Here is a 27635-nt window from a genome sequence, read left to right as displayed (position 1 = left end):
TAAAGCGCCAACATATTACGCAGCGCTGAATAAGATAAGATGAAAACAGAGGAAACCAGGTGAAAAAGCTTTGTGAATCATGCCCATTCTGTTTATGTATGTTTCAGAGGTTACTTATTGGTACTGTGAATTTTACTTTTTTGCCCACATCTGCCTTACTAGGAGTTTAAACCTTAGTGTTAAAGAGACTCTAAAGCGAGTATTAATGCAGGTCATTACTGTAAAGCACTATAGATGGTGCTAAACCGCCGCATCCCCGCGGCAAAAAGAGGGGTTTATACCCCCCAAATCCCCTCTGCAAACTCAGGGGAGCGCTTCCTGATGAGGCAGAGCTTTTGGCTGTAGCTTTGCCTCTTAGCGCGTCAATCCCCACCTCTCCCCCGCCCCTCTCAATCTACCTTCACAGAGAGGGGCGGGGGAGAGGCGGAGATCCGTGCGGCGATTGCCGTGCATGGAGGCAGAGCTGCAGCTCATAGCTCTGCCTCCATGAGCAGCAAAATCCACGACCAAGAAAGTTGTGGATTTTGCAGAGGGGATTTGGGGGGTATAAACCCCTCGTTTTGCCACAGGGATGCGGTGGTTTAGCACTATCTATAGTGCTTTACAGTAATAACATGATTTAAGACTCGCTTCAGAGTCTCTTTAAAGCAAATCTGTCACGATTCTGGGCAAGGTTAGTATCATGTCACAACTTTCAGTATTTCCAAGATTTAAAGTAAACCTTTAAGTTCAAAAAAAGAAAAAGTTAGTTACTTACCTCACTAGATCCTTCAGATACTTCCCACATCCTGTTTGAGACCACCAATCCAGGGCTGGGTCCCTCTGGAAGTTCATGGCCTTGCTCTAATCTATGAACAATTGTGGCCGCACTGCACAGGCGCAGGACGACTTAGCAAGGAGTCACTCTGACTCTATGGTAAAAGCCAAGCCCAATCGGCTGCATGCGTTCACTCTTTGACAAGGGGGGGTTCCGGGGTTCCCAGCCCTTGATTGGTTGAGGTGAGGGGGACAGGTGGAGCCTCTGGATTATCCAAAGTCTTCCCTCTACTGAGGTAAGTATCCATTTGAGGCACTGTTTTCCCATCGGGTACACTTTAAACTACTGAAAAATAAACTGTGCACTATGGCTTTTCTATTGATCGGTCAGGTTTCATACTGATGTCACTGCCGTAACTGGCAGGCCACCAACTGTGTTCAGAGAACCAATGGCTGTTAGAAATCTTGTAAGATAAGAGTCGGATCTTTGTCCATATTGGCAGCCCTGTTGACAGAAAAGGAGCTCTCAGATATTGAGACATGGAAATTCTCAGCTTTTTTAATGCAAAGCATAGTGAGGATGGTCAATGCTATTCAAACTATTCTAGAAAGCATGCATTATATACAGCTTGGAATCGGTCTGATCAATTGCACTTCCTTTTGATTGGTCCAATTCCACCCTACATTTATTTTGCATGCAAGCCTGAATTACTGTATGTTAATCTCATCTCTACTGAAGACTTTATTTTGCTGCTATTACAGGAACTACAGAGGGGTCATAAGTCAATGCTATCATTATTGTGGGCTTTTAAAGCGGCCCTGAACTCAGAACTTCCTCTCTGTTCTAAAAGATATGCAACATCATAATAACCTTTAAAGAAAAACACTTTGTTACAGTTGATATGAATCCTGCAACAAATCTGCAGTTTGTCTACTTCCTGCTTTCATGGAAGCAGACACGTTGTTAAAATCCTGTGTTTACATATTAGCTGCTCTGCCATGCCAGAGGAAAGTCCTGAGCTGACACAGCTGAGAGATCAAATCACGGTGGTAATAAGTCACAGGTGAAGGGGGATTAGACAGGGCAAACTCTCTAAATACATACAGGGTGCATTTCACTCAGTTTTCCATCTGTCCTGTGCAAGAGTTCAGGTCCACTTTCAGGAGATGTTCATCATCAGAAAGACAGAAATGAATTACACAGCTCCAAAGTAGCTTCTGTTCTTGCTGGGGGTTTTGCACTTTCAATATCTAGATGAATATTTTTACAAAGTAATTAAGAAATGGAAAACTAGAGAATAGCATGTACAGATATTGTCCACAAACCATTATCCTCCCAACACCACTGCTTACTCAATCATTGATTACTTGCTGACACACCTCCTGGAAAGCATGGTGCTACGGTAGAAGCTAGAAGTCAACAATTGGGTTTTGTGGTGTGGAGTCTTGTGTTGAACCTGCATAGTTGATGGAGGAGGCAGCATCAACCCCAACTATGCAACTGAAGAGGTTAAAATAAATAAATAAATAAACAATAACTCTTCATTGTCTACTTTTAGCTTCCCCAGCTTAGAATTATATTGAAAACAGTGCCAGTGCTCTGTGCCACTTGTGGACAGCAGCACTCAGCATATGATTCGCATGGATATCTTATTCATATACTGCAATCAAGCCTGTTTGATATTTATGAAGAATTAAAAGACTGATGCTGTTCCTTAAAAAAACAAAACCCTGTGGACTGTTTTGTATATAGGTGAGTTGCTATGCTGCCATAAACTGTACAAGGACCTTGTGGACTTACTATAAAGCTGAGTGGAAATCTTGGTGGGGGGGCCTGGCAGTGCTCAGTGGTCCTGTGGTAATTGCCCTATAAAGCGCTGGTCCTAAATTAAAAGATTCTTTGTTTTTTTGTTACTTACAGTAGCTTATATATGGAATAATGTGTAAAGTTCAGGCACACAACAGTGCACAGGGTAGGAGAAACTATAATTATGATTTGCAAGCACACGTTTTACCTTACTTTCCTTTTTTAATCAGAATGTTTTCTTTGTTTGTCACTTAGGTTCTGATATCACAGTGAGGATAACACTTCCAGATACTGAGCTGATAATGCAACTTCCTTTTGGTTCCCACACACAAGAATTTCTGCAGAAAGTTAATCTGTTACTCCAAAGTAAGTTCTGTGTGGGTTTTTTTTTACTTCAACCTTAAATAGCTATTCAATTTCTCCTCACAATGAGTTTGCAGCAGTGGGGTTCAGATTTCCCATTTTCACCACAGTAAATATCACAAATCCATTCCAATCTATGGTTGTTGCCAGATGTATTACAACTCCTTGAAAATATATTTCCTGTATCAAACATGGCGGCATACCTCCGGGTATTGGCTCCGCCCCCAACCCTGATAGGACAGTCCACTATAAAAGCTTTGACCCCCCCCCCCCCCCCTCCAGCCATTCTTTTTTTCTGTCCTCGCCATGGACAAGTTCACTTATTTTTTTCTCCTTTCTTTTTTTTTAAATTCTTTTTCTTTTCCCTTTTTTCCAGGTTTTTGTATCTTTTTCCTCCCTTTTTAAAGTAGAAGGTACCTGTGCTGGCGGCGGGTTCAGCCTCTCCCGCATGCCTAACGTCCAGGATCCTTAAATAGGATCAAGTGGCGTCCTCTCTCCCCACGAGCAGCTCCCTAGCGTCCCCCTCTCCAGCCGGCGCCTCCGCATTCGTCAGAGAGTACTCGGAAGGAGATCTCGCATACCGCGAGACTTGGAGCGCTGAAGCCGATTGGGCAGCGGCAGGAGGCGGGGGCGGCCGGAAGTACGTAAAAGCGCCGCACAGGAAGCAGGAAGAGCGGCTGGAAGCGCGATTGCGGGCAGAGCCTCACGGTGGGTAGCGTTTGTAGCGCTGGTACCACGTGAGCAGGTGGCTTGGAGAGCGGTCAGGAGGTCGGACGGGGAGTCATTAGGCTAAAAGCCTATTTTCATCAGAGAGCAGGTATGAAGACTATTATAAATATAGCTCATGTATAATGCCTGTTTAAGGTAATAGTGCCTTGTTTAAATGCGGTCCTATGGTTATTCTCTTAAACAGAGATGGAGAACCAGGGGCAAGTGGTGGAGATAGAGAAGGTAGTGGAACACAGGTAACCGGTCACTAAATGTGGCCTTCTCTGTTGTTCATTACGCACTGGGTGTTTAAAGTTAATTTTTTCCTTACACCCCTCCTTGCACAGGGTTATCCTTAAAGATACTTATAAAAGAGTGCTATCTATACCATTCTTTTGAGGGATGGTTTCTTTAAGTGGAACATATCTTTTATGTCTCCACAGCCCAGATGAAGAAGGAAGTGTTCATTCAAGGTCCACGGACCGACCATCTTCTTCTCATCAAAGGGATTCTCGCTCGAAGTCAAAAATGTCTGTTGAAACAATAAGGAGTAAAGTTAACAAGTCCGCATCTAAGAGAAGGTCTTCAAGGGACTCCAGAAGTCGATCTCGTAGCAGGAGCAAGAGCAGGCGGCACAGAGACTCGTCTAGAAGACGTTCACCCAGACGTCGATCTAGAAGGTCCAGATCTAGATCTGCCCACAGGCAGGAAAGGAGGAGACGTTCTCCATCCTATTATCCAAGATACAGACAGTATTCGGAAAGAGACTATTATGCTAATAGAGCCCCAAGAGGGTCTCGTAGAGTGTGGTCTATTTCCCCTGATTCCGATCCAGTTACTCCTTTTCAGAGACCGGTACAGGATCAGTGTTGGTCCTGTGCTAGGCCAGCCCTTCCTGAAAAGAGGGTGTGTGAATCATGCTTCCGGGAGCTGGGTCATGAGAAGGAGTCAGATAATCAACAAGTATTAGCATTTATACAGCAGGCTGTGCAAGAAACGTTTCAGAATATGGCGCAGCAGCCGGGAACATCGGCAACTTTTCAGGCTTCAGTAGCTGATACTACACCTCAGGCAGATGCACCACCAGTCGGATTTGACTTTGCTTTAGTTCCACCCTTCTTGACGGCTATTAAGTCGGCAATAGACTGGCAAGAGGATGAAGGTACTTCACAGGAACCTGATAAGTACTACCCACACTTGGATCAAAAGCCGCAAGTCTTTCCCTTAATGAAGGTGATAAAGGAAGTGGTGTTAAGTGAGTGGAGCAAGGTTGAGCAGAAGCCATCTTTAACCACTTCAGCCTACAGCTTCGAAAATCTTATGCATCCAAGCAATGTTCACCTCCCATTCATTCGCTAATAACTTTATCGCTACTTATCAAAATTAATTGATCTATATCTCGTTTTTTCCGCCACTAATTAGGCTTTCTTTAGGTAGTACATTTTGCTAAGAGCCACTTTACTGTAAATACATTTTAACAGGAAGATTAAGATAGAAATGGAAAAAAAACATTATTTCTCAGTTTTTAGCCATTATAGTTTAAAATTAATACATGCTACAGTAATTAAAACCCATGCATTTTATGTGCCCATTTGTCCCGCTTATTACACCATTTAAATTACGTCCCTATCACAATTTATGGCGCCGATATTTTATTTAGAAATAAAGGTGCATTTTTTCAATTTGCGTCGATCACTATTTACAAGCTTATAATTTTAAAAAATGTAATAAGATACTCTCTTGACATGTATATTTAAAAAGTTCAGACCCTTAGGTAACTATTTATGTAGTTTTTTTTTTTTTTATTGTAATTTTTTTTATTATTTTTTTTAATACAAAAATGTATTTGGGTAATTTTAGTTTGGGAGGTAAATAGCCAATTTTAGATGTAAAATAATGTATTTTTTATTCAATACAGGTATGTGGGTGCAGTTTACTATTTGGCCACAAGATGGCCACATTCAAAAAGTTCCTAGATGCGAACGATGTCGCATCTAGGAACTAAAATGAAGAGAAGTTGTTTCCTGGGGGCAGAAATACCACGCTCTCTGATGAGAAAGCGTCGGTATTTCTGCCGGGGACTTGGATCGGTGAATGGGAATTATATTCCCATTCACTGATCGGGGGGGCAGCGGGAGGTAGCGCGGGCGCGCGCCCGATCGCGCGCAACACACGGCTGCAGCACCACTGCCTATCTGGACGGATATATGCGTCCAGATATGGCGAAGTGGTTAAATAATAGATTCATGAAGCTATACCCACTAAAGCAGGAAGATCTGAATTTGTTTGATTCAGCTCCAATTGTGGACGCCTCAATTATGAGACTGCCTAAGCATGTCACTCTGCCAATAGAAAATGCTATAGCATTTAAAGACCCGCTAGAAAGAAAGATGGATGCAGATTTGAAGAAGGCCTTCTTAGCAGCAGGAGCGGCTTGTAGACCAGCAGTGGCACTAACTTCCTTGGCGAAGGCTACAAGAGTATGGGTCGACAACATTGAAACAGCCTTGAACAATGGCACAGATAAGCAGGAGATAATCAAGGCCCTGGATGAGCTGAAACTCACAGGAGATTTCATGGGAGAAGCAGCAATTGATGTAATCAGGTCATCAGCAAGGGCAATGCTATGGAATATCACAGCTAAGAGGGCTTTGTGGTTAAGACCATGGTCAGCAGATCAAGCTTCAAAATCCAACTGGTGCAAGATCCCCTTTGACGGAACCCATTTGTTCGGGCCTCAAATGGACTCTGCTATATCTAAAGTGACAGGAGGGAAATCAGGATTGATCCCGCAAGATAGAAAGCAGAGGGCTCCCAGACAACAAGCTTCCAGGAGGAACTTTAACTATAGATACCAACAAGCGAAGTCCTATAGACCAGGAAAGCAATTCGGAAAAAACTGGAGGGGTACTCAGGCATCTTTCTTGAAAAACAGCAAGCCAAAGATTTCTTCGGATCCCCAGCAGAGCCAGAAGCGGTTTTGACGGGTTGTCCACTCAGGACCAACCAGTAGGAGCCAGGCTACAGCTCTTTTGGAAGTCTTGGGTGGGAAGAATCGAAGACCCATGGGTGATAAGGACCCTAAGGCAGGGTCATTGTTGGCGATTCAACAGAAAACCTCCACAAAACAGATTTGTTTCAACAAAGGTTCCTCTGGGCAGAAGCAAGTCGGCCTCCCTGAGACAGTATGTGCAGTCTCTATGGAGGGAAAATGCAATAATCCCAGTACCAAGCGAAGAGTGCTTTTCCGGAATCTATTCTCCGCTTTTCTTAGTCCCAAAGGTATCGGGAGGCTGGAGGCCGGTGCTAGATTTAAAGTTTTTGAACAGATTCATAGAAGTAAAGCACTTCAAGATGGAGTCCCTTCAGTCCATCATTCCAATGGTGGCAGTGGCAGACTGGATGTCCACCATAGATCTTTCAGACGCCTACCTACATATTCCCATAAAGAAGGACTATCAGAAATATCTGAGGTTTTGCATGGAAGGGTGCCATTACCAGTTCAGATGCCTGCCTTTCGGTCTATCAACAGCCCCAAGGACCTTTACGAAGGTCCTTCTACCAGCAGTGGCATACCTGAGGTTGCGGGGTCTAAAAATATACCACTATCTGGACGATATTCTGTTACTCCACCAAGACCGAGAGGTGTTAACCCAGCATCAGGATCTGCTGCTAACATTCCTGCAAAGTCTAGGCTGGATAATCAACTTCAAGAAGAGCCAGCTTCTCCCTTCTCAGGATATGATATTCCTGGGAGCAAGATTCCTAACCTTCAAAAATCAGGTCTGCTTACCGGATCAGAAGGTGGTATCTATCCAGCAGAAGGTATGCAAGGCCCTAACAGTTCCTCACCTATTGGCAAGAGAGTGCCTGAGTCTACTGGGAACATTATCCTCTTCAATCCCGATGGTGAGATGGGCGCACTGGCATCTGAGAACATTTCAGTGCTTCTTCCTGAGCAGGTGGAACAGGGTATCCCTGATTCAGAGGATACGATTACCCTTCGAAGTAAGGAATTCACTTCATTGGTGGATAAAGGAAGAAAACTTGAGGAATTGCTTGCAGATACAGCCAGACATTCCGATAGTGATTACAACGGATGCAAGTGTGACAGGTTGGGGAGCACATTGCCAAGGCAGGTGGTGCCAGAACAAGTGGAAGACAAGACAGAGTGGAGTACCCTCAAATCGGCTAGAACTCAGAGCAGCCTTCCTAGCGTTAAAAGCCTTTCATCACCTGATTTGCGGCAAGTCAGTACTACTACAAATCGACAACGTGACGGCAGTTGCTCACGTCAGGAGGCAGGGGGGAACAAGAAGCTACTCGCTATTGATGGAAACAAGTCGTTTGATGTTATGGGCTCAGAAAAATTTAACCAGTCTGTCAGCTACTTATCTTCCAGGAGACAAGAACATTCTGGCAGATCATCTAAGCAGGCACTTCGCGAATCCTCACGAATGGTCTCTAGACACGGATGTGTTCCTACAGATCTCTGCAAAATGGGGCAGGCCACAACTGGATCTGTGGGCATCATATCAGAACAGGAAAGTAGAGAGGTTCTTCTCCCGCTATCACCATCCGGAGGCAGAAGGGGTGGATTGCCTGGTACAGGAGTGGAGTTTCGCACTGGGTTATGCGTTTCCTCCCTTTCCACTAATTCCCAGGTTCCTCCAAAGACTTTACAGAGAATCGTGCATGATCATTGCTATTCTGCCATACTGGCCCAGGAGGCCCTGGTTTGCCCTAGCGATGTTAATGAGCATAGAGGAACCAATGAGACTGCCAGTATCCCACAGTCTTCTGTCACAGGGGAATCTTCTGCATCCAGGAGTGGACAGGCTCAGTTTGACTGCTTGGAAACTGAAAGGAAAAGGTATATAGACTTGGGATGTTCAAGCGGAGTAGTGGATACTCTCCTGAAGGCGAGAAAAGCATCTACTAATTCTACCTATTACAGGATCTGGCATAAATTCGCGGCCTTTGCCTCAGACAAAGGAATATCTCCCTTATCTCCAGCAGTACAGCACGTGTTAGATTTTCTACAGTCAGGAGTAGAAAGAGGTCTGAGTGTATCTGCACTGAAAGTTCAAGTTTCAGCACTATCCGCACTGACAGGAGATCGTTGGGCAACGCACCCTCTGGTAGTACAATTCATTCAGGCAGTCTTCAAGATGCGGCCCCCGAGAAGGCCGTTCTTCCCAAAGTGGGATCTGTCAGTAATACTGGAAGTCTTGTCATCTCCTCCATTCTATCCTCTGGAAGGAGTCTCTCTGGAAAATCTGTCGGTAAAAACAGTCTTTTTAACAGCCATTGCCTCAGGAAAAAGGGTGTCAGATATCCAAGCCCTAGGTTGTTCAGGCAATCTGTTAGAATTTTTTCCGGATAGAGTAGTCATCAGGCCAGTGTTACATTTTGTCCCAAAAGTCTCATCATCATTTCATGTGAATCAAGAATTAGTCCTGCCTGTCTTTCTTTCTGAAGGCGCATGTCATCCATTGGACGTTGGCCAGTGTATTAGGGCCTACTTAGATGCGTCAGCTACTTTTAGGGATTCTGACCATCTGTTTGTAAACTATACAGGTCCTAGAAAAGGGAAGAATGTATCAGCTAGAACTGTTTCTGCATGGTTGGTTAAGATCATTAAAAAATGCTATGTCTTAAAGGGTTTACCTGTTCCGTCTGAAGTACATGCGCACTCTACCAGAGGCATGTCTGCCTCCTGGGCGTGTTTTTCAAAAGTGTCTGTTGAAACAATATGTAAAGCGGCCAGTTGGTCTTCGGTTCATACATTTATGAAACATTATCATGTTGATCCTTCCTCACTGACTCCTGTTGAGTTTGGGAGAGCGGTTCTTGCAGTGTAAATAAATTTTGTATTTTGCATAATTCCCTCCCTCATGTGTGATTTGTTATATCCCGGAGGTATGCCGCCATGTTTGATACAGGAAACCGGAAAATTGTATACTTACCTTCCGTAATTTTCCTTTCCTGGATCAAACGATGGCGGCATACGAATCCCTCCCTCTTGTCCATTCGAGGACTGATTTTCACCAGAATGGCTGGAGGGGGGGGGTCAAAGCTTTTATAGTGGACTGTCCTATCAGGGTTGGGGGCGGAGCCAATACCCGGAGGTATGCCGCCATCGTTTGATCCAGGAAAGGAAAATTACGGAAGGTAAGTATACAATTTTCCGGTACCTAGCTGGTACTGATTGCTGGTGAGGCTGCCTCCTCCTAGAGTCTCAGTCTGATCCCCACAGTGTTTCCTGGCTACATATTTGGTTCCAATTATCCTTTATGTAGTTATCCCTAATCCTGATATTTCCTGAGAATTTCTTATGCCTATTTGACCCCATCAGCCTATCATTTATGGGCCCACACAGTGTGACCCAGAGAATACACTGTACACCTTTCAAATGTGACAGACATTCATATATTACGGTGGAGATGCTGCTAGGACTGGAGATTTTAAAATACACTGATGTGAGAGGGATATGGAGGCTTCCATAATTATTTCCTTTTAACCCTTTAGCTACTAATTTATTTAGTGGCTTGGAAGTGCTCCAGACCAATTTATTTTAGCACATTTTTTAATCCTTATTTGTTACATTTCCTTGCTTCTAATTAGTACTGCTGTAATGTGTATTTATGGCCATTGTCACTAGGGGGCAGTGTGAGACAATAACAGAGGACTTCTGCTTTCAATTTCTATATTTTCTGCTAGCAGAGAGACATCAAAGCATTACAAGAATTTAAGGTGTTGGCTGTGGGGCAGTGTAGGAGTGGCGGCCTGCCTAACATCCGTTTCATATTGCAAGAAAGGAAAGAAATGGTCTGGCACTGTAGCTTTTAATATATATCAGCAGGCACCCACCCGTGCACCCACAGACGTCCCTCCCTCACCTCAGCAGCAGCACGATAAGTACTTGTGATACAGTGCACTACCATGCCACTTGATGCCACACCATTGTTTTCACTCATGTATGCCTGCTGATATATATTAAAAGCTACAGTGCCAGACCATTTCTTTCCTTTCTTGCAATATGTTCCACGATACTGCTCACCAACGGTCTTGAGCACGTAGCCTCTGCTGAGGATACACGTTTAATCTGCAAATATTTGCTACATTTCATCCCCGGGTCATCCTGAGTGCCTGCCTAACCTTTTCTTTTTAGACTAACATCCGTTTCGCTAACCAACTGTCTTCAGATGCAAAGTGGAGATCGCAGCATCCCAGACTAGGAATGAAATAGCGTGGGTACACTCCCCCTATGCGGACCTATGTCACTGCACCTTCCCCGTCGTGTCCTCCCTGCGTTCGCATCATCTGACCTCAACCGCAGATCCTGGATGTTCCATGCGGTCCATTCTGGTTGTGCTTCTGCTTCCCAGGCAGACCTTTAAAGTTGGCCATGAGAGAAAGGTGTCAAAACATGGGGCATGGGGTTGAGAAGATGCAGGCCTCTAAGTGTCCATGCTGGCCCCTATTCAGCATCAAAACCAGAAACCACCTGCAATGGGCCTTTGAGAAAGCGATCTGGACCATGTAGACATGTAAGAAGGTGGCTTAGTCTGATGAAACACATTTTCTATGGCATTCAATTTCACCAGTACTCAGTCTGATTCAGCATGTGTTTAATGTTCTGGAAAAACTAGTCTGGTCCATGGAGGTCCCACTTTACACATGGTAATAACACTTCAAAGATATGCTGCTAAGATACCATATACTACAGGACATCTTCCTAGTTCTGATGGTGTCCATGAATTGATAGGTTAGAGCTGTTTTAGTGCTACAAGGAGAACTATACATAATAAGCCAGATGGTTATAACGGTTTGTCGGATTAGCGTATGTTCCATTGCTTGAGTATATGAATTAATGGCTATGGAGGAGCGATGAGTGAGATCAGTTTCGCAAAAAGCTTGGGGTATGGAAACTGTGGCAGAGAGGATTAAATTACCCACGTCACTGCCTCTCGACGCTGCACTGTACAATGTGCTCCATCTACCCAACCTCCACCTATGAAAGTGGAAGTTTCGGGACGATGATGTGCATGGCAATGGCAAGAGGTGGTGACATGGGTAAGTTAACGCTCTCTGCCACGGTCTGCACCCTTCAACACTATGGGACCATATCACTTTTTTGTGAAACTGTCCTCGCTCATTCCTACTATGGAAACAAAATAAGAAGAGAGTGGGGAGGAAGCACTATATGCAGAGCCGGATCGTCCACAAGGCAAACCTAATTTGTTGCCCAGGGCCTGGGGAGAGTCTAGGAGCCTAGTGGACGCTAGCACCCACCAAATCTTACTAAAAAAGAAAAAACTGCTATATTGCCTAGGACCCCTTTTCATCTTAAAGAGAGCCCGAGGTGGCCTCATGCAATAGAAAAAAACAACAACTAGGCTACCTGATCAGGGCGGCTGAGCGGATCATTCACAGCGGCAGGGGGCGTGGCCCGGGAGAGAGAGCTGCCCAGTGGCAGCTCAGGAAACCCTGCAGGAACGCCCCTGGCGGGCGGTTAAAACAGGGAATCCCTCTCCCCTATGTTTACATCAGAGATAGCGACAAATATTGTTGCTAATCTCGGGTGGCTATAGCACAGCGGTTGGAGGGCACAGAGCGGCGTGAGGCAGAGAAAATGCCTCTGTGTCCCATCTGCCCCCCAAAAAACCGACTCTGGTTCTTTTTAATACTTTTCTGACTGTATGCAGCTTATCTTGGGAGCAACAGTTGGAAGATAATTCAGCTGGTGGTGTCTGCTGGTGCAGAGGCCATCAAACCTTTGGACTGGGCAATGCTCATGTTTCAGTAGGCATAACTATTGGAGATAAGAGTTTCATTCAAATAAATGTTCTTCTGATGTAAAGGAATTGGGATTTGCAGGGCATGCAACAGAACTTTTCACTGAGCTAATCAGATTGTGAAGCTATAATAATTAGCTTTCATAAACCAGGTCAGTCACCATTCATTCCAGTACTTTTAGAGCAAAAAAACAAAACAAAAAAAAAAAACCTAACAAGATGAACTTAACAAATGATCTGTAATAACTATGTACAGATAGTCTCCAGCTTACAAATGACTGGAGTTACTAAAATCTCATACATACAAAGTTGTCCTCATGCACAAAATACTGTGTACTGCACTGTTTTTTGTTATCACATATATTTGTTGTTAAAGAGTAACTGTCAGGCTGCAGAAGCTAATTTAAACCTCTATTCTCCTGTGTTAAACAGTTTAGAAGGAAGCCCAAAAGCCATTAGTGAAGATAAAAATCTCAGTTACCTTTGATGTGTGCTTATCTTAAAGGCTGTTATAGACCCATAAGGACGCAAGCCGCATACTAAACTGCAAAGCATTCTGGGGCCCTCCCCTCGGCTGCTAATGAGACGGTACAGCAGCTTCTAATCAGTCCAGCGCGTAGCACTGATAAATCTCAGGGCAGAGTACACTGCAGGAGTCAGCTATTGTTCCTAGCCACATGGCTCAATAATATTCACTGCACACTGTGTTGTTCAAGTACCAGCTTATCTGTGATCAGGAAGCAGGCAGGACATGACGACACATTTGACAGAAAAACATGGAGCCTGCCATGAGCTGTCAGGAGCATCTATCTCTGCATATACTATATACAAATTCTGTGAAATCCAAACGTGGACAGTGAAATGCATATGTAATGTAAGTACAGCCAATCTTTAGCTACTGATATATGTGTTTATTTTCTCTGAGACCTTATACCTAACAGCTCCTCTTTAAACATTACAGTATTGTGTAAACTGTTGTAAGTAGTTTAAAGTACATTAAAGCACACTGAAAACAACTCAAAAATATTATTTATACTGTACGTCCAAATATGGTGTCAACATTTACCCAGATGTTCCAGAATGTGTATCACACTATTTGACTTACAAACAAAACCTCGTGGAAGGAAAACGGATTTGTTAGCAGAAGGCCACCTGTACAATTAATTGTATCAGTATATAACCATTTAAAAAACAAACAAAAAAAAAAAACATTCCGGAGGGGCGTGGCTACCGCGCGATCGAGATGGCTGCGTGAGAACAGAGCTCCGACCGAGACTCCTCTTCTACCACGTCTGATTGCCTCCCTCTCTAATGGCAGCCAAAGGAAACAAACCTGGGAACTCGCAGGGACCCCAGGGAGATCTGAACCCGCAATCTAATCGCAATATCCCCGCTATGTTCCGCAATCAGAAGCCGGACGACGCGACCCGCAGTGATCCATCCAAGATGGCGCTGGCTCAACCTTCAACGCAGGCCGCAGATCCTACCCCACCGGACAAACCTTCTCAAGATGCCCCGGTGAGTGCCCATGAGATGTTTTCATATATGAAGCAACTCCCTACAATGTTAGACATGACTTCACTCGCTTCTGATATTAAAAGCAGCATGATGGGGGCCTTACAAAACTTCAGGGAGGATCTGCAGAGCCTTGTGAAACGCATAGACGATGCAGAGAAAGCAGGGGATAACAGGGATGCGGCTATCGAGGAGTTACAGCAAGCCTCGGTAACGCATAATCTTCACCTGATCGAGGTGAATAGACACCTCGAAGACCTCGACAATAGAGGAAGGCAGAATAACATCCGAGTGAAGGGGGTCCCCGAGTCGGTGCAAAACCCAGACATCAATTCGGCTTTATTATCTATTTTCAATAGCTTACTTGAACGCCCGAAAGATTCTCCAATTGAACTGGACAGAGCGCACAGAGCTCTTAGGCCGCGTGGTGCCAGCTCGGAAACTCCAAGAGACATTATATGCTGCGTCACAAATTTCTCCCTCAAAGAAGAGATAATGCATAAGGCACGAAATCAGGAGGCCATTATATTCAATGACACTGAAATCAAACTCTTTCAAGACCTCTCCTTAATCACTCTAAAAAACAGACGCGCTCTTAAACCTGTGTTGACGGAACTCCGTAGAATGGGAATCATATACAAATGGCGGTTTCCGTTTGGCTTACTTGCAACTCGGGACAGCACTACAGCATTGCTACAATACCCGGAGGACTTACAGCGTTTCTATGACACCCTCAAATTGAAATATATCGATGTTCCAGAATTTTATGGGGACTTTAGACTACCGACAGTACTGGATCGCATGTACTACGAAGGAGCTGTCACTCCAGTCAACGGTTCCTGGTCAAAAACGCCTTCGAACCGCAGACGTAATGTACCCGACCGCAAAGACAACCGCTATAGGGCTGATACGCCCCAACGTAGAGACCGATCCCCTAGGCGAAGAAGCAGGGATCCCTCCTCGGATGATACAGGAGATTAACATTGATCCAGATAAGAGTGACACCTGTTTACTAAATACATATGAATCTTATGTTCTCCTCCTTTTTACTCCCCTAAATCTTCACCATTGATAGGTGTTAATATCCATTAGAGTGATCTAAGATACTAAATATCCATAATATGTATGTTTATTATTATCTGCAGCTTGGCTTACCTATTATATTGAAAAGTTTGACCCTCATTCTTATGTTTATGCAATTGGAAAAATTCTTCTCCTATAGAGCACTGTTCATAATACATGGGCTTGCTGTTATTATGGAATTCTAGAGAAAACTCTCACTCTGGAGGTAGCTTCCACTCTTTTTCTCCTCCTCCCGTTTTTTAAGGAGGAGAAAGGAGGGAAGCGAGTAGCAAATAATGTTATACTTGGTTAAACTGGGCTGTAGAATATTACTGGCAGAGAGGCCCACCACGAGCATTTCTCTTCTCTCATCTCCACATTAGCATGAATGCTCACATTAATAGTTTATAGTTCACAGGATATAGATTACTTACCAGGTTTAATCACAAAGAGCTAGGAAATTGTTCTTTGGGGGGAGAAATTGAGAGGAAGAATATGCTTTCTCAAGTTCTTATACAGGGTGTGCTTAAGGGTGACTCCTGATCTCCCACTTAGAGGTCTGAAATAACCATAGGAAGAGAGAAATAGAAATAGGTTCTCTAACTGTCCCTTTAAATACACGAAAAGGGGTCATCATAGGAGATAAGTCTCTTAACTTTGCATCAGGGAGGGCACTAGAAGCTATATTCCACCTCTACGGAGGTGTCTAGAGGTGGAAGAGGAGTTCTTGGTTCTTGGTTTTCGGTTTTGAGTTATTCTTGTTTTTGGTTTGACCTTCTGACCCTGCTGATTTTCACTCTTTGCTTTGGACCTTCCCAGTTTATAAGGTGTACAGAGTCACCTGTTTACTGGAAAACCAAAGATCAAAGACTTTTCTCCGCATCCGTTTTTGTTGTGTGGTCCCCCCCACCCCCCACCAGGGGATAGAACTATTATACCAAACAACTGTTGAATAGTACTATCAATAGAGATCTATTTACTTCACAGATTCTCTTAGTTCTCCCCAACACTTATCCCACTACTTCAACGGCATTCCTAACTTTTAGTAGGAAGCCTGGGAAAAAAATTTTCTCCTCAGGTGTCAGTTTCTGACCCAGTTCTCTTCTTAAATTTTTATTGATACCACAGATCAGAGTAGGTTCACAGGAAAGTAGGAAAATGCCAGCACGTGGGAAAAATATGATTCTGAAAGTAACATCTTACAATGTGAAAGGATTAAATATCCCAGAAAAGAGGAGCTCACTTCTAAGAGAATTACACAGGTCACATACGGATGTGGGTTTGATCCAGGAAACGCATTTCTTAAGATAGAAAGTCCCCTCCTTTAAGCATAAAACTTTTACCCAGATTCACCACTCTACCAATCCCTCAGGAAAGACCAAGGGAGTCACAATATTACTACACAAGAGACTTAACTTTGAACTTTTAGATACCTTAAAAGACGATGAGGGAAGATTCCTTTTTTTGAAAGGGAAAATATTAGGGGAATTAACCACTATTGTAAACATCTATGCCCCCAATGTAAAACAGAATCGCTTCCTGGAGCAAACCTTCTTCCGGTTAAAGGGCTTCATGGAGGGCAGGTTGATATTGGGAGGGGATCTAAATGTCCCACTGGAACCACTAATAGATTCTTCCAATGGTACTTCTGCTCTACCCTTCCAAACCCTTAAAAAAATCAAAAATCACCTTCAAACCCTGCAGCTAATTGACTCGTGGAGACTGTTAAATCCTTCAGGGAAGGACTACACGTATTACTCTAGCTTACACCAAAAATACACCAGGATCGATTACATTATGGTTATGCAAAGAGACCTAGAAAGACTCTTAGACTCTGAGATTGGAACACAGACAATATCTGATCATGCCCCAGTAAACACTAGGTTGAGATGGGGTCCCTCTACCCCTACTCAATGGCTCTGGAGGTTGAATCCACACCTTCTCTCAGACAAAGAGAGGATATCTAAGATCAAAGAGGTTATTTCAAATTATTTTGAGGAAAACAAAACAGAGGATAGTAATCCTATTATGGTGTGGGAAGCACACAAACCAGTTGTAAGAGGGATCTTAGTAAAAATGGGGGCCAGACTCAAAAAAGAGAGGGATGAGGGGATCAACCTCCAGATGGACAAGATCAAAACTCTAGAGAAAAAACATAAACAGACTATGCTCCCTGCAGATCTAGAGGAATTGAGGAAGGAAAGAGAACACTTATTAAAATTATTGTATTACAGAGCCCAATACATGTTTTGATGGGGAAAAAAACCCTCTACGAAGAAGGAAATAAACCAGGTAGATTGCTAGCCAGACTTCTCGGAAACAGAAAGACTGAACTACAAGTCAGCGCCTTATGCACAAAGAGTCAGACCAAAACGTACAATTTGACAGAGATAGCCCAGAGATTTGCTGAATTCTACTCTAACCTTTACAATCTACCAACCCCCACCCCCCAGGAAGATAGACAGGAGAAAATACGTAGCTTTTTAAGCAGGTTTGGATTGCATAGACTGGAGGCGGAGGACATTAATCTTCTAGAAGAACAGCTTACAATGGATGAGTTCCTAATAGCCCTGAAACAGACAGCTACTGGAAAAAGCCCGGGTCCAGATGGCTTTACGACACAGTATTATAAGACATTCCAGGGGATTCTAGCTCCTCACTTTATCGAAGCATTTAATAACATACCCAAAGATAAAAAACATTCTTTAGAACTCCTGGCGGCTCATATCACTGTGATCCCCAAAGAAGGAAAGGATCCTTTGGCGTGTGAGAGCTATAGGCCAATATCTCTGCTGAATGTCGACCTCAAACTATTCGCAAAGATGTTGGCCAGTAGATTACTCCCTCATATACCATCCCTCATCTCATTAGACCAGGTTGGTTTTGTCCCTGGGCGTGAAGCGAGGGACAACACCATCAAAGTAATAAATATTCACCATTGGCTGGATCGGCATCGGATGGAGGGGATGTTTCTCTCCACCGATGCCGAGAAGGCCTTTGATCGGATTTCTTGGGACTACATCTCAAGTCTTTTGATGAATCTAGGTCTAGGATCAAACATGCGAAGTTGGATCAACTTGCTGTATAGTGACCCGTCTGCACAGGTTAAAGTCAACTGTGTTCTCTCAGAGAGATTTAACCTCAAAAATGGAACAAGACAGGGCTGCCCTCTGTCCCCTTTAATTTTTATTCTCCCCCTAGAGCCCTTTTTAAACTCAGTGAGAGCAAACCCATCCATCCATGGAGTCCTTATTGGGGGAAAAGAATACAAGACTGCAGCATTTGCAGACGACATGATATTTTTCATCACACAACCCCTGATTACATTACCAAACTTGTTATTAGAGTTTGCAGAGTTTGCGACCATCTCCAATTTAAAAATCAATTTCACAAAATCTTATGGTTTAAATATCACCCTTCCCATTGGGATTTATTCTTTATGTCAGCAGAACTTCCCTTTTAAATGGGCGCCAGAGAGCTTCACCTATTTAGGAATTCAGGTTCCCTCCAAACTCTCAGACCTATTCCGATTAAATTATGATAAACTCATGCGATCCACGAAACATTCCTTAGAACATTGGGTTGGCAAGCCTCTCTCCTGGTTTGGTAGAATGGCGAGTATCAAAATGACTATACTTCCTCGAATATTGTATTATTTAGCTACTCTACCAATATATATCTCTAAAAAATGGTTCCTCTCCCTCCAGTCGATTGTATCCAAATTTATATGGGGCAATAAATCACCCCGTCTCAAGGGAGAAAAATTGACCTACTCCAAAGACAATGGGGGAACAGGCCTCCCAGACTTCTGGCGGTATTATCAAGCCACCTTTTTGACAAGGATAGTTGATTGGCATTCCAATGAAAACAATAAGGACTGGGTGACATTAGAGAAGCAGATCTTGAACTATGACATCTCATGGCTACCTTGGAACGTAGACATAGACAGATCGACCCCTCTTTACTCTGACCTCAAAGCTCACCCCACAATATGGCCTACTTTATCAGGGTTTGGAAGATGTTGTAGAGAAACTAAACTCTCTTCAGTGACAGGTCCCCTTTCCTCAGTCAGGCTTAGGAAAAATTTTCCCCCGGGAAATGATTTGAAATGTTTCTGTAATCTCCAAAATGTACAGGCTCTGCTGGTAAAAGACTTATGGGTCAACAACAGATTGATAACGTTCGATATATTATCTCAGGATTCCTCCTCACCTCCTCCATTCTGGCAATACTTACAACTTAAGAGTTTTATTGCTTCCTGGGGCAAGCGGTTCAATTTATCTGGGACACAAACTGACTTTGAAAAAATAATCATTCAAAAAACCCCTCGGACACACGTGGTCTCAGAGATGTATCATTTACTCCTAGATCTAGTACATGGCCAAGATACTCTTTTTAAAGAGGCCTGGGAGAACAGGCTACAGATCATCATCAAAGATGAAGACTGGGAGAAAGTTTGTATTATGACACATAAGAGCTCCTTGAGTGTATTAACACAGGAAATTAACTTTAAGTTCTTATCCCACTGGTATAGGACACCAGCTCTCCTTCATCGGTTCTTTCCCTCAGTATCAGACCTCTGCTGGCGATGTGAAGAACTAAAAGGTGATCTTCTTCACATCTGGTGGTCTTGTCGTAAAATAGTTCCCTTCTGGAGACAGGTACATGCTCTTATCAAAGAAATTGCCTCTGAATCTCTTGAGTGGAAACCAGAAGTGTTTCTACTTCACCTAACTAGAGAAAGTTTACGATCTTACAAAAAGTCTTTGGTCAAACACCTTCTAAATGCAGCTAAAGCATGTATCCCTCTGAAATGGAAGGATCCTGACACCCCTCAATATCTCTGTGGTTCCAGAGGATTGAGCAGATTGCCAAAATGGAGGAATTAATACACTCTAAGGAGGAGAAATCAGAGAAATATATAATCATGTGGACCAGTGCTGGACGTAATGGAAAAAGCTACGCTTACGGATCATTACGCGTAATTTTACGCTATTACGCATTACGAAATTACGCTTACGGCATAGACATTCAATTTTGGTACATGTCTGTAATTACGCATTGCCCTTATGCAATTACGCGTAAGAATACCGTAATTCGGGTTGTTACGTTATAGGCTTACGCGTAAATTCCTACTAGCAATTAATGCGTAAGGTCATGCTGCCAAGCGGAAAAGTTGACGCATGGATCAATGTTAGGTAGCCGCCGACTTTAAGGGTTAATAGCAAAGCCCACTTAAGTGCTAAGAGCCTCAAATTTGGAGAATATATTAAGGAGATCAGAAGGAATAAGAGGAAAATTTTTTTTTTCAAAAAGACCTTATAGTTTTTGAGAAAATCGATGTTAAATTTCAAAGGAAAAATATATACATTTAAAAACCCGCCGACTTTAACGGTTAATAGCAAAGCCTGCTTAAAATTTAGAAACACCAAATTCACAGGGTATATTAAGGGGATCAGTGGGAATAAGAGGAAAATTTTTTTTTTCAAAAAGACCTTATAGTTTTTGAGAAAATCGATTTTTAAGTTTCAAGGGCAAAAATGTCTTTTAAATGCGGAAAATGTCAGGTTTTTTTGCACAGGTAACAATAGTGTTTTATTTTCATAGATTCCCCCAAGTGGGAAGAGTTTTACTTACTTCGTTCTGAGTGTGGGAAATATTGAAAAAAAAACGACGTGGGGTCCCCCCTCCTAGACCTCTTTAACCCCTTGTCCCCCATGCAGACTGGGATAGCCAGAATGCGGAGCACCGGCCGCGTGGGGCTCCGCACCCTGACTATACCAGCCCGCATGGTCCATGGATTGGGGGGTCTCGGAAGGGGAGGGGCAGCCAAGCTTTCCCCTCCCTCTCCGAGCCCTTGTCCAATCCAAGGACAAGGGGCTCTTCTCCACCTCCGATGGGCGGTGGAGGTGGAGGCCGCGATTTCCTGGGGGCGGGGTTCATGGTGGCATCTGGGAGTCCCCTTTAAAAAGGGGTCCCCCAGATGCCCACCCCCCCTCCCAGGAGAAATGAGTATAGAGGTACTTGTACCCCTTACCCATTTCCTTTAAGAGTTAAAAGTAAATAAACACACAAACACATAGAAAAAGTATTTTAATTGAACAAAAAACATAACCACGAAAAAAGCCCTTTAATATTCTTAATTAACCATTAATAATTACCTGTCCCTTTAAAAGCCAGTTCCCACGCAATATCCTCGGAAATATACTAATCAGTTACAATGTAACAAAGTTATTACAATGTAACAACTTTGTTACTTTGTAACACCACCGCACCCGACGTCACTCGCCGCTCACCCGCCGGCCGCCGCATACACGCTAAGTCCCCGCCGGCTCCCGCCGTCCACTCCGCCCACACCTGTCACTCATATACATGCTGGCACCCATGGGTGCCAGCATGTATATAGGTGACATGTGGTAGAGGCGGGGAGGGCAGCGGAGCCGGCGGGGACTTAGCGTCCCTTCACCCGACAGAGCTCTGAGCTATAGCTCAGAGCTCTCGAAAGCATCTTTGTATTTGGGCTCCAAGGAGCCCCATTGGTCCTTAGCAGACCAATGGGGTTCCTTCTGATTTGAAGGAACCCCATTGGTCTGCTAAGGACCAATGGGGCTCCTTGGAGCCCAAATACAAAGATGCTTTCGAGAGCTCTGAGCTATAGCTCTGTCGGGTGAAGGGACGCTAAGTCCCCGCCAGATTTTTTCCTCTTATTCCTTCTGATCTCCTTAATATATTCTCCAAATTTGAGGCTCTTAGCACTTAAGGGGGCTTTGCTATTAACCCTTAAAGTCGGCGGCTTTTTTATATTATACGGGAGCGTAATATTACGCGATTACGGCAGACTGTGTAATTTCAATGGGAGTTTACTGTCTTACGCGTAATTTGTTACGCGTAAAAACGTAACCCACGGTCTACGCGTAATTAATTACGCGTAATACCGTAACCTTACACGTAACGCTTACGGTGCATTTGTAGTGAATTATGATGCGTAATTACGCTAATGCGTAATTTCGGCCCAGCACTGATGTGGACACAATGGTTTGCTTTCCAGGAAAGCGATACTTACCGAACCTACGTCACACCCCCATCCTCACGACCCAGCTCTTTAGCTATCCTTAATATGGGGCCCTCCACAACATCATCTTGAGATCCCCACTGACCAATTCTTATTATATCAGATGATACATGAAGCCTCTTACTTTGTGTCCTCTCCACTATATGGATAAGGGTAACTGAATCCCACCTAACTGGCAAATCCATAGCTTACCTTAAGTTCCTTGAAGTATTACTTTACCTGTGAACCGGACACCACTATTGTACTCAAAACCCTTTCCTAAACACACATGCAGTCTGAAATTAAAATATTCGTTATTAGGCTAAGTGAAATATAATGTTATAAGACCCTTTATTGTGGTGGGTAGACACAGTGGTTACAGCAGTGGGGGGAGGACAAAGATGTCTGACAGCTGTTTCGCAGAGATAAACCCTGCTTCTTCAGAGACTCGTCTCTGAAGAAGCAGGGTTTATCTCTGTGAAACAGCTGTCAGACATCTTTGTCCTCCCCCCACTGCTGTAACCACTGTGTCTACCCACCACAATAAAGGGTCTTTTATGCAGTTGATGCCCATCATTTCCTCTTTCTTTTGGACTGCAATTGACTGTATCTGGAGCACACTGCAGGTAAGACCATTTGTGGTTTAATCCTCCCTGCTGCATTTTTTGGTGCCAGTGCTTTTTTCCTCTCCAATTTTGCATAAAATATAATGTTATAATTGTTTCCCTGTTTGATAAAACCTTACACGCAGAAATTATGTATAAGAAAGGACATATGCTGTACTCTATACTTTGTATGTTTTATACAATCTGATGCCCGTACATTATGGAATGTGAATCGGTTTTGGAAACACAATTTTGTTATCAATAAAGATTGTTTGAAAAAAAAAAAACATTCCCTTTTTTATTGGAAATCAAAAAGGAAAAACAGAATATAAAAAATTAACATGAGTGTCAAAAAATGTATAACATTCTACGTACATTTTGAGAAGATCTGTGGCATTCCCGGGCTAAGGGCTTCAGCTCAAGCATGCTAGTGCCTAGGGCAAGAGCAAAATAAAAGATAAGCAACAGAAAAAATAAAGTAAGTAACCGTTTTTAAATAGCAAAAGTAATGAGTGAGTTATAAATAGCACAACACATGCATAAAACCTGCTGCACTTTGCGAGTTACTTGAAGAAATAATTGTTTAATACTGAAGAACATGTAAGGAATGACTTGTACCCATCCAGTTTTAGAAACAGCTGCCTATTTTTAGAAGATAAAGCCAAAAGGTCAAAAAATTCCTTATTAGTTAGAAAGGCCGTCCTATGTTTTATTCTCAGGCTTGAGGGAAAGGGGGAGGGTCCTGCAACTCCCTAGTGGCTGTAGTAGATGTGGAATGCAAGAACTTCACCCTTTAAATGCTATATGCTTTTTAGACAGACTTTTGCATGGTGGTATGCAAATGACTCGTATAACACATGGAATGGTTGGGGCATTTCCAGTTCATCTGCTCCAAGGGCATCATTATTATCTTATATCTATGCTTTTCTTCTTTTTAACTTCCTTTATCTCTAACCACTTCTGATCCTATATATCTTCAATGAGCTACTCCCAGTGGGCTTCATGTGACATAAAAGGCTGACATAAAATAATTCATCTCACATCTTCAAAGCTGGAAGCCTAATATAACATTATTTGTTGCTAACCAGGATAACATTTTTGTTTAACAGCATATGCTGTACAGAAAATATACTGAAAATACAGCATGTACAAAGTGGGCAATGACCTCGCCTTAGCTAAAGCCTTTCTACTCTTAACCTTTCAGCAGCTTTTGACACAGTGGACCATCTCCTACTCCTCCAGTCCATGGGCATTCATGACCTCGCCCTGGCCTGGCTCTCATCCTACCTCTCCAACCGATCGTTTATGACCTCCTTCAATGAGTCCTCATCCACCCCCAACCACCTCTTGGTGGGAGTCCCCCAAGGCTCGGTACTTGGCCCCCTACTGTTCTCCCTATACACATCCATTGGCAAAGGTTATTTCCTCCATGGGTTTTTTACTATCATTTATATGCAGATGACACTCAGATCTACCTCCACACCCCTGACCTATCCACCACTACCATGAACAAGGTCACCTCCTGCCTATCAGCCATCTCCTCGATGTCGGCTAGGTTCATGAAGGCATTTATGATCTTCCCACCCGGCCATCCCTGACCATCACAGATGTGAATGTCACTGTTAACCACACTACCATTTGCCCTACCTTTCAAGGCCGCTGTCTAGGTGTCACCCTGGACACCGCACTCTCCTTCACGCCCCACATCCAAAACTCACAAATTCCTTTAACATATGCAAGATCCGCACTTTCCTGACTTTTGCCACCACCCAACTCCTCATCCATGCCCTCATAATTTTTCCACCTTGACTACTGCAATGCCCTTCTGTCTGGTCTCCCTATGACCTGAATTGCCCCGCTGCAGTCCGTCATGTATGCGGCAGCCAGAATTATCCACTCCTACCATCGCTCCACCACGGCAGCTCGACGCTGTGAATCCCTCCACTGGCTTCCTATCCAGTCCAGAATCAGATTCAAGATACTGTGTTCTGGCCTACAAATCTGTCCACAAAACCTGCCCAACTTACATGTCCAATCTTACTCAGAGGTACACACCTAGCCGCTCACTCCGCTCCTCCAATGAACTTCGCCTGACTGCCCCCTGCATCAGCCAATCCCATGCATGCCTTCAGGCCTTCGGGCAGGGACCTCCTCATGTCTCTTACCTGTTCATGCACCTCCATTACTGTACACCCATCCTATGAATCTGAGTGAACTCTTGAGTGAACTCGATTTGCCTGATCTCCATGCTCCCATTCAGTGACTTACTAAGCATTAGCATACTGTGCTGCATGATCTGGTTTGCATGTATTCCTGTATTGTCTTATTGCTGTATGTCACCCCTAAATATTGTCTGTAACCTTAACTAATGTCCAGCACTGCGTAATATGTTGGCGCTTTATAAATACAATAAATTAAATAAATAAATGTACTTAATAGATGACTGGACTGTTTTTTCTATCAATTAATGTAAAGTGTTTCTAAAGGTTGCTTTTTCAATCCGTTGGGTTAGCCAATAAAAGGTATTACCCATGTGGCAATGTTTTTGTATAGAGACTTTATATTTTAGATATACAGTAGATTTGTATAGCATATATCTATAAATAATGCTTTGCTCTGCCTTACTTTTTGGAGCCCACTGTAAATCATGAATCACTGAGTGCTTTTGGTAGCGATTTTTGCAGCATTTTTCCCAGCAATATTTTTGTTCGTTTTGAGTAGAAAAATTGTTGCAAAATTGCTCTTTAGGATAGACTAAAAGTTATTTTTGCAGTGACCCTATATTTTGTATTGGAGCACAGTCGCTCCAAAAATGCTACAAGACCCAACATTGAGATTTGGGGAAATTGCAAGCGCTCCTGTGGAATCACCTCCATTGATTTTTAATAGCCTAGCACTTTTTGAAGCGGCAGTAAGCTGCATTTTGGTTAATGTATTAGGTACTTATACAGTATATTAGGCTGTCTACCAACACCCATTCTGTATTCCCCCCTGCAGTCCTTAAAAAAATATAGTGTCAGATTGGATAGCAGGTGATTAGACACAAAACAAACAGCTGATATATTCCATGGATAGCAGCTCAGAGCACACCAGAAGATTGTACACCTGGGCCCTCGCTCACAGCCTTCAGCAAATGGGCTTTGGTCACAACTTCACTAAAGTTGGTGGTGTGGATAGTGTTTCCCACTGGGCCACTGCACAATTGGCAAACATAGGCAGCCTATGGAACAGATTGGCTGTTCTTTTTGTGACTAATCAGCTGCTATCCTATCTGACAGAATTTTTTGCGGGGAAAATACAGAGCGTTTGTTGGATGGCCTAATATACGTAAATACGTATATTGTATTCATTTTAAAGCAAGCAAAGTGAAGGGGAATACCCTCTAGTGACCACCAGCTGTAATACCACTGTTAATTCACAGTTTACTGCAGTTCCCTTCCACCTTTTACGTTAAAGTTATCAGAGTTAACAGATTCCATTTTTTTTTGTTTTTTTTGTTGTAATGTTAAGGTGGCCATACACTGTTATTAGTGGTAGATTAGGTAGGGCATCTTGGCTCTTATTCATTACTTTTTCAACTAAGTTTTCTCCTAAGAGATCACTTTCTATCTTCTGTTAAAATAACTTTTCAGTACTCTGCAGTTGAAAAAGTACCAAAAAGTAGGTCAAAAAGTATTGTCAAAGTATTGAGTATTTTGCTTGCTGATAGCATAAAAGGCATTTCTGATAAGGGCCCATATGTAATTCACTTTTTCTATTGAGTTTTCTCCAAGGAGATAATTTTTCATCTTCAATTTAAATTAACTTTTTAGCACTTTGCAATGAAAAAAATACTACAAAGTAGGTGAAAAGTACTGTCCAAATTATTTTGAGTATTTTTTTTGATTGCTGGTGGTATGAAAGGCATTTTATTTACATGTTGTGAAAATATCACCTAGGAGAAAACTCAGGTGAAAAAGTGGAATTGCATATGGGTCCTAGTGTGAAAATATCACCTAGGAGATAACTTAGGAGAAAATGTAGAGTAAAGGGCACTTCTATAATATTAATTAGATCTAAACTATATGCTGCTGCCTGCACCATTCCCCTGTGCTCCCTGTACCCTGCAGCAGCATTGATAGTGACATTCTATATATTATTGATATATCAATGATAATATTGATGAAAAGAGATCCAAAGAATGGACAATGCTTTTTAACCTCCTTGCCGGTTATCCCGAGCTCAGCTCGGGGTAACCTGCGCAGGAGGATTTCTCAGGCCCTGCTGGGCCGATTTGCATAATTTTTTTCTCCTACACGCAGCTAGCACTCTGCTAGCTGCGCGTAGTACGCGATCGCCGCTGCTATCCGCCGATTCGCCGCTACCCGCTGCGCCGCCCCCTCCCCCCCCCCCCCCGCGCCCCAGACCCCTGCGCAGCCTGGCCAATCAGTGCCAGGCAGCGCTGAGGGTGGATTGGGATTCCCTGTGACGTCCCGACATCCATAACGTCGGTGACGTCATCCCGCCCCGTCGCCATGGCGACCGGGGAAGCCCTGCAGGAAATCCCGTTCTGAACGGGATTTCCCTCTAGTGACTGTCTTTCTGTGAAGTGCTGCAGAAGGTGTCAGCACTATATAAAAACGGAATACTTAAAGAGACACTGAAGCGAGAATAAATCTCGCTTCTTGTCTCATAGTCAGCAGGGGCATGTGTGCCCCTGCTAAAACGCAGCTATCCCGCGGCTAAACGGGGGTCCCTGACCCCCCAACACCCCCCTGCAAAATCTACGACCAACTTGGTCGTAGATTTTGCTACTCTTGAGGCAGGGCTAACGGCTGCAGCCCTGCCTCTCAGCGCCGTCTATCAGCGGCGCATCGCCGCCTCTCCCCCGCCCCTCTCAGCGAAGGAAGATTGAGAGGGGCGGGGGAGAGGCGGAGATACGCGCTGACAGACGCGCGTGAGGCAGGGCTGCGGCGGTTAGCCCTGCC

At 43.6% G+C, this 27635-nt stretch overlaps 1 protein-coding gene across 3 annotated transcripts in view; it reads left to right on the top strand.

Annotated features, from left to right (window-relative positions):
* The window catches only part of INPP5B (inositol polyphosphate-5-phosphatase B), a 187539-nt gene that overhangs the window by 20118 nt on the left and 139786 nt on the right, over positions 1–27635 (top strand). For all 3 annotated transcript variants that reach the window (XM_068269026.1, XM_068269027.1, XM_068269025.1), the window contains exon 6: positions 2819–2929. In XM_068269026.1, coding sequence (XP_068125127.1) covers positions 2819–2929 — 111 coding nt within the window. The remainder of the gene's footprint in view (positions 1–2818; positions 2930–27635) is intronic.

This window comes from Hyperolius riggenbachi, chromosome 2 (genome assembly GCF_040937935.1).
Source record: "Hyperolius riggenbachi isolate aHypRig1 chromosome 2, aHypRig1.pri, whole genome shotgun sequence".
In the NCBI taxonomy this organism is placed as follows: domain Eukaryota; kingdom Metazoa; phylum Chordata; class Amphibia; order Anura; family Hyperoliidae; genus Hyperolius; species Hyperolius riggenbachi.
The sequence above is the reverse complement of the archived record's forward strand: the minus strand, read 5'-3'. Positions and strand labels throughout refer to the sequence as shown.